The 8080-nt window shown below is 41.3% G+C and overlaps 2 protein-coding genes across 3 annotated transcripts in view; one reads left to right on the top strand and one right to left on the bottom strand.

Moving 5' to 3' along the window:
- The first annotated feature begins 77 nt into the window (after positions 1-77).
- Positions 78-3593, top strand: LOC118788368 (dual oxidase maturation factor 1-like). Its single transcript, XM_036544336.1, has 8 exons — positions 78-129; positions 414-584; positions 804-861; positions 1552-1686; positions 1885-2092; positions 2213-2427; positions 2918-3105; positions 3582-3593. The coding sequence occupies exons 2-8, from the start codon at positions 438-440 to the stop codon at positions 3591-3593; spliced, it is 963 nt and encodes a 320-aa protein (XP_036400229.1). The 5' UTR covers positions 78-129; positions 414-437.
- Positions 3594-7342: 3749 nt separating this feature from the next.
- LOC118787855 (amyloid-beta A4 precursor protein-binding family A member 2-like) overlaps positions 7343-8080 on the bottom strand; it is a 67880-nt gene continuing 67142 nt past the window's right edge. For both annotated transcript variants that reach the window (XM_036543577.1, XM_036543578.1), the window contains one exon: positions 7343-7518. In XM_036543577.1, coding sequence (XP_036399470.1) covers positions 7447-7518 — 72 coding nt within the window. In that variant the 3' untranslated portion in view covers positions 7343-7446. The remainder of the gene's footprint in view (positions 7519-8080) is intronic.

Raw genomic sequence — 8080 nt, 5'->3', positions numbered from 1 at the left:
AGATCATACTGCCGACAGGTGGTATATAAGAGGCGCATCCCGTGCGCATCAGGTATTCTAAGTGGAAACAAGCTCCTTTATCCAGCCTCTTACTTGCCGACATTCTCAAATTTGTCAGGTCTTTTGCAGGTGAGCAGACTTTTTGTGCGCCGTTTTTCATGTTCTAAACATCACAATTGATTCACATAATTAGCCATGTTCATCAAAAATATTATATTACAACGTACGTAAATTTAATAAAATTTAAGTGTTATATATTTTAGGGTAGTTTGCTAATTTAGTAGCTACTATTCATTAAAGTCGTGCAGCTACATCTTGTCTTTTAAAGCAAACCTCTATCCTATCTCTAAATCTCAAGGTAACTGAGAACGATCTGCTAACACTGTCCTCACTGTACCTCTGTCTGCATTTAGGCTCGGAGTGCAACCCGGGACAAGATGACGTTCGTCAATGACATTTATCCATTCTACACCCGACAAAGAACTCCCTTCATCTTCAGTCTCGATTTACTAACTGTTATCCTGGTATTCCTCGTTTTTGCCCTCACTTTCCTCATTATTCTCCCAGGGATACGTGGCAAGTTGGTAAGTACGAAGTTGCTGAAACAATCGAGTTTCACCTGTTGCAAAAAAAATGTTAAAAAGAAAAAAAAACTGTTAAAAACTGATATCTTACTTTTCTTACTTTTTCGATTTTCAATGCAATATTTTACATATAATTGAGATAATCAAAATGCAGAAGGGGTTGAGAGTTTGAAACTGATACGTGGCAGCAATTTGAACGATATGTCTCCTTTCTTTTAGAGATTCTTCTGGATGTTCAGAATAATTCTCAGTTTATTCATAGGCGCAGTAATTGTCGGTGAGTAAGTCTTTGAACTCATTCTTAAATAATGATGTCTACATTCTGACAGTCGCCTTGATCAACATGCATGGCACTGTATGCAGCTGCTGTGTTATTAAAGGGTTCATTTGGACGGTATACCTACAGCTAGTGGCTGTATGCGTGCGTCCTCTCGAATGTAAAATGTTGCCTACGTCATTTAATAATGTTGATACAGGTACCCTATTAGTATCAGGTGCTGTTAACTGCGGGTACCCTGTGAAAATATCCATCATGAAACTTTTCTATGCTCAATGTATAATGAAGTGAAGCTAATATGCTGCCTTTCCATGAGTACTTGTCTTGAAAGTGTTGATTTGAATCTATTGTACCAATAATATCGTCTCCTGGATTTACGTTATACTGTACACCTGTGCAGACCTTGTGTAAACATTTTAATGCTTGACAAAAGGTTTAGGATCCTGCAATGCTGACTCGTGAGGTCCGGTATACTGCCTGTCAACTAAATGTGAACCTTATGCTGAGGCAGTGAATACAATTTTAGGCGCGTCCTTTTTGCACTGGTATAAAGTTACTGATATCTACCATTGTTGCCGTAGTCCTGTAGGGGGCAGTATTTCTCCCACTCATCTCGCCCTAGTTGTCTGAAAAGGTAACTCATCCGCTTTCCGTCTGTATGCAGTATCTCATTTGCCTTTTTTCCCTTAGCCGTCAACTTCACAAGCGACTGGGCTGCTGCCAGCGTGAAAGCGAACACCACCTACAAGTCCTTCAGCAATGCCTTAGTAACAGCCGAGGTCGGACTGCATGTAGGACTATCTGGAATAAATGTTACACTTAAAGGTGGGCCATTGGCTGATGGTTTCTCTGTCTATTCCAGCTCAAATGGAAATAATCATGGCTTCTTTAAAATAATGCAGTCAAGAAAATAGATATTGATTAACTGTGCATGTCTGGGTGATCAGTTATACTGACAAGGCTACAGTTCCGGTGCCAGTCCACTGGGTGGCTAACTGCTGTGTGCCTGCACCGATCCTGCAGGAGAGCCAGTGGAGCAGCTGAACGAGACCATAAACTACAACGAGATGTTCAGATGGACGAACCTTCTGGACAAGGACTACGAAGACGCTCTCGAGAGGGGCCTTCCCAACCCCATCCTATACATCGCCGAGAAGTTCACCCTCAACAGCCCCTGTGGCCTTTACTACCAGTACAGATACTCCGGGCGCTACGCATCTGGCACCATGTGGTAAGATGATGTAATGCCGATGATTGATTCACTGGAAGGTGACTGTCCGCTTCAGTAGAAATGACTCGCAGGCCTATATCCAATGTAAAATGACACACGGATGTGACCTGGTCTTTGCAGGACAGCATTCTGCTGCTGGCTGGTTGCCAACATCCTCTTCTCCTTTCCTGTCATCCTCTACGCCGGCTACATGATGGTCGCCACGGGAGTGTTCATCTTCTTCTCCCTGGCATCCTTTGCTACCATTCAGAACGTCCCCACGTGCACCTTCACCATAGGGACGGAGTCCTTTGAGGCAGAGCTAAGCCACTCCTTCTGGCTGGCCCTGGCCACAGGTAAAAATCACTGCTGAGCCTCAATTACTTTGAGGCTGAAAAGCACTGGCAGCCTGGCATGCTAACACGCTACTCTCACAATCTCTGCTTACCTTTTTTGGTAATGTTTCATGTCATCATTACCAAGAACATGATGTCAGAAAGGCCACAAGATACTGAGAAATGACAAATTGCAAGTTTCTCTTGCTAGCTATATCACGCATGAGCCTTATAATAGCTCCAATACTGAACAATTACAGAAGCCCAGAGAGCCTGGCAGCTGCAGGAAATGCCAGTACATAGTGGCTTACATTGGCTTACCCACAGTTATAGATGAATATACACATGAATATACATTTAAATAAAAGCATTTACAATTTAATCAAGCACATTGATACTGTAATATCTCCATTTACATGTTGATAACTGACAGTTGAAAAAGGTAATTGATCATAATGAACAGAAATACGAGCAATAATCATGAAACTGGTATACATGTGCTTCCCGGCAGGTCTGCTGTGCTGTCTCATCGGTGTGGTGGTGATCATACTGGACTGCTTGGTGCCAGAGAAAATGAGAGATGCCTTCAGCGTGGGAGCAGATGACCCTGACGAAGACTCATGTTTAGGGGAAGGATACATAAACGCCAACTTTCTTGATGAAGTGACCACTCTACCGCTTGGGAGTGTAACATTAATGGTAAGAGTCAGTCAAGTCTTTGAAGGGCAAATTCAATCTAAACACAAGGCACATGAAACACAAACGTTAACATTATTACAACAAGCAATTGCCTTAAATTCGTTTTGGGGTCAGACTGAAGCTGCCTTAGAGTGGATGAAATGTTACTCTTTGGTATTATTTTATATATCTGCACTGACATACTTATTTTCATGAATTTACAGTTTTAAGTATTTACTTTTATGAGCTTCAGAACTCTGTCATTGCAAATTGAACTGAGGAAGTATCATGTCTATTATAAGATCATTTAAAACACAAATCGTTCTGTTTCAGCAACAGGAGACAAGGAGAATGGAAGACATAGAGAAAACCCAGATCTAAAAACCTGTTACAGGTGTGCATGAGTTTATCAGCTTCACAGCTTCTTTTAAGCATAAATGATATGCCAACACATTGCAGCACTTTATAAAAATGACAACTCATGTTGTGTTTTTCAGCTTGAAATATGAAGAGTACTGTATCCTCCTCGGTAATTCCATCTTTACTTGAAAAGCCACGGAACCTGCAATATCAGAAGAAGAAGCAATTTCTTTTTTACTCATAACCACTTATGTAGTTGAAATCTGTTGATGTTAACTTATAGTGTACAAAGGTTAGTGTAAATAATGTATATATTCCTCATGTGAATGATAAGATTGGTTACAAAATGCTTTCCATGATGTTCTTATGATCAGTATTGTGTAAGTGAAAAATAAACTAAATACTTCAGCATCTACTTACATTACAGTATATTAGAGACATATTTATATTAGACATATTTTATATGTCATGCATGCCCTCATTTACAACAAATCCAATAAAAGCATCTTGAAAAGTATCAGATATTACAGATGCATTGCCTTCTTATTCGTTACATACAAAGCTGTTACTTTTGAGTTTCCCCTGCGATCATTTTGGTGATATAGTCAAATTTACTGGAGGGTTATTGAATGCACACATTGGAATTGACCAGTTGGTGACGTGCTGGAGTTATTTATTTATTTATTTATTTTGTGCCCTATATAAATGAAAACTGCTCTGCACCACAAGATGGTGCTGTTTACCCAAATTTGTGGGTGGGGTTTCTTTTTCACAGGGTAAATGTGTAGTTTATAATTATGCATAAAATTGACTACTACACACTAATCACTACGCAATAAATCAATCAAATCTAAATGCTGGAAATTAGGAAAATAAAAGTCATACGACTCAGATGGTGTCTCTCAAAGTGAGAGAGAGGGTCGTTTATCATCAGCACAGTTTCAACGTGATTTTTTTTGAAGCCCAGTATGAAACCTGCTTCATCCTCCTCATGCACAATGACAACTCCACTTTGGGAACACATTCCTGATAATGAGAACTGTAACAGAAATTGTACCGGAAACCAGAGTCCTACATTCTCCAAGTGCACACACAATAAAGGAATGCAGTCACATTCAGCTACATCCCAGGAATCACAGACAGATTTTCTTCAAATCATATGATTTTGAAACTGGTTTTGCAGAGAATACACCTCACACTTTAGTTTAACAGGTACAGCAAATCCAGCAACGATGCTACATTTAACCACATTCCTGCTGTTGATCCCTGAAAGAGAAAAGTTCAATTCTGAGGCCAGTTACAGCAGCCAGAGGAGATTATTGATGTACCTGCATGGAGCTCAGCATTATGTCAGCCAGCCATGCTGGTGTTGCATCAGATCCCACAGATGAGATGCTCAGAGGCACAGCACACCTCGCTAGAATTAAGCCTCACAGGACTTGCCTCCCAGCACTTTCCTCCTGTAAAATCTCAACCAATCAATTCATTTTTTTTTAAACTGTGGACTTAGTTTCAAATACATCAGTAACCATTTCACCCATTGCTTTGGCACCCACAAGTGTTTATGTAACGCAAGTCTGCAGCAATAAATGTGATGCCAACTGAAGCTCGGCTCTAACTGACAATCTATAACATGCAGTATATATTCCTAACCTGTCTCTTAAAGATCATCCCAGTACAGACCACATATATATACTAAGAAATTCTGGGTAATGAGTAACAAATATCCCAATGGAGTGAAATGGCTGTGATGCTGTGTGCTATAGGAGGCGCCATCTTTTGGACAAGACGATAAACCAAGGTCCTTTCTTCCTTCTATAAGAAAAATCAGCTTTCTTGTGAAATTCTGGATGTTGAAAACAGATTGCCCGATCACTCCCACCACTGTTCATTGCTTTCGTAATCCTGTGTATTTGGTTACGATGCATCATTCAGCAGACGCTCTTACCCAGAACAACTTACATAGGTATACTTTTTTTTTTAAAACAATATTATCCATTTATACAGCTGGATACTTACTGAGGCAATTGTGGGTAAAGTACCTTGCCCAAGGGAACAACAGTAGTGCCCCAGCAGGGAAGCAAACCGGCAACCTTTCAGTCACGAGTCCTGTTCCTTAACCACTATGCTACACTGCTACCTGCTGCCCTAGGTCACCTCAGTTAAAGAGGAGTTTGTAGTTCTTTGACCAAATAAAGGTTAACCTTTGGCTGCATCTCCAGGAGGCGCCAAATCAAGCCCCAATTTAATGACACCCAACCTGGCACGTCAAAAACCAAAAAGAACATTCTCCAAAGTTTGGGTTTACTTATTTAATTTTATTGTTATTTTTCCAGAACGACTCTATCTTCAGCTGCATGCAAACAGGTAATTTCATTTAATGTAACGTTATTTTTCAAATTTCATCTTAGTACATTTTAAAAGCATTACTCTATGGTAAGGCCTCTTCAGTCACAGTGTGTTTTATTTCATTATAATCATCGTCATTACTTTTCTGTCAAGGCAGAGGCCCAACCTTACTGGGGAAAAAAAGAAGATTGCGGTGACTAACAGTAATTCCCAAGAGGGCACAATACTAGACAAGGTTTGCATTATGTACACACATTCTAATACTGCAGATGATAATGGACACGGTTCTAAAAGTACATTACATTCACAATCCACTCAAACAAATCTCAAGAGTTTCTCTAGGAAACACCAAAGAGGAACAGAATACGCATATTGTGAAAAATACACAGTTTCATGTTTTCATACAATGTTTTAGAATCGCTTTCAAGATAAAAATTAAAACATGTATGTTAATCACTGAGGGGGTTTCCTTTTTTAAATTCTACAAAGTGTGAGGAACACAGGGCAGTCCCACAGGGTCCACTTACATGAAGGAGTAACAAAAAGGCCCAGACACATATAGTTTCTTTGCATTAAAACAGTTCATCCATAAAATGCATTGCAGATGGGCAAATTTAGTTACATCTTTGGACATTTGCACTGCCCACAAAATTAACAAATGTGTAGGGGTCGGTGTGAGGCTCCTTCACACCCCTGCTACTAAAATTGGGTTACGTATAGTATGTAACTATGGAAACAAAATGCGCTGTCCTTCAATATCCATTTTATAATTGATCTGGACTATAATGAAGGCACAACTATAATGTAGCCACATCATTTCAGCCTTGCTGCCAAAAATGACTGGATTGAAGTCTCTCACATAGGCATCGTTTTCAAATTTCTCTACCACTAATTGTTTTGTACAGTAGCATCTATTGACTTCTGCTGTGAATGGGGGAAAAACTCCCCGCTGAATAGTCTGAATCAAGAACCAGTTTGAGGGAGCAAAGCCTTATCTACATACCTCCCACAATCCCTCACCTGGGATGACAGCTGCATAGGAGCCCGAATTCCCCGAAGTTCAAACCCGCCGGCAAAGTCAGTCAGTATTTACAGCTCAACACTGGCCTTTCCCAACAAACCCCGTTAGCATTAGCAAAAGAAAAATGTATTTACATTAAAAAAACACAAACAATAAAAGAAAAATAGGACTATACAGTATATACCATGTAAATATATATAATGCATATAAAAAAATAAACCGCGATGCGCTCACTCACTCCCTCCACATTGTTGCCTAACTGAACCCACATCCCACACACAGACAGCACGAATAAATAACATCGACGTCACCAGCTCTGAGGGCTGCCTCTCTTCTCCTTCTGTTTAAAGTCTGTAAAATATAGAGTGTCAGTAATTCGTTAGTGCTGATGAAAGGGGTCAGTGTTCCCCCCCTTTTTAGCAGAGCGAGAAGCAAATGATAGGAAAGGAAAGAAAGTAGAAATGGCTGGAAATGGAGACATGGGAGCTCCTTAGGGGGGAGGAGCTGCCAGTCTGCTTAATTTGTCCCTGGGGGGGGGGGGGGGGGGGGGGCGTGTGTCCGTCCAACCCCCCCGGCATGTGTAAACAGCGTCTGTTTATGGCTCTCCATATGAAAGAAAGTCAATTCCGGCTCTAGATGTACATGGGAGTCTCCTGTCCGGTTAAGAGTCTGAACATGGCTGCCGGCATGGTCTTCATGTGGATCTGGAACAAAGGGGAAAAGGACAGAAGCAACCGAGAAACTCTGTTAGGGTGGTGAGGACGCGCGTTTGCGCCTCTGACATCCGCTCCCAATTTATCACCGTTTGAGCTGAAATGTCAGCCCTGCCTCTGTGACACACAGCTGAATCACGTTATCTAACAGCTATTACGCACAGCCATAAATCCCAGCGCTTGTGTACGACAGACCTCACAGCGCAAAAGCGCCGGAGGAGTTCACAGACACAATGCAAAGATGGTAACGCAGACGTGTGCCCACTCAGACCGGCCGCGTGTACTCTCTCTCTGTCTCACACTTACCCAAAGCAGCATGATTTACGTGGCTTTCCAGAGGCCATTTCTGACTCACATGGTACTGTGTTACAGAACGCTCACAGCTGGGAGACCCTCTAAGGGGACAGGGGCAAGGAGACTCCCGACTTCTGTCATTGCTAACCAAAGCAGGGGCTAAAGTTTTATTCCTTCTATTCCTACAGTTCTCCATCCTTCACAGGAGCAAGTGTCACAGCTGCAGCTATATCTGATGAACACTTTGGGGGAACATCAA

Source organism: Megalops cyprinoides, chromosome 13 (genome assembly GCF_013368585.1).
Source record: "Megalops cyprinoides isolate fMegCyp1 chromosome 13, fMegCyp1.pri, whole genome shotgun sequence".
In the NCBI taxonomy this organism is placed as follows: domain Eukaryota; kingdom Metazoa; phylum Chordata; class Actinopteri; order Elopiformes; family Megalopidae; genus Megalops; species Megalops cyprinoides.
Note: the sequence above shows the minus strand (reverse complement) of the source record. Positions and strands in the feature narration are given on the sequence as shown.

Coding starts and splice junctions, on each gene's coding strand:
- LOC118788368 (XM_036544336.1), top strand. CDS start 438: ATGACGTTCGTCAATGACATTTATCCATTCTACACCCGACAAAGAACT. Junction 585..803: donor CAGGGATACGTGGCAAGTTG/GTAAGTACGAAG, acceptor CCTTTCTTTTAG/AGATTCTTCTGGATGTTCAG. Junction 2,093..2,212: donor TACGCATCTGGCACCATGTG/GTAAGATGATGT, acceptor TGGTCTTTGCAG/GACAGCATTCTGCTGCTGGC.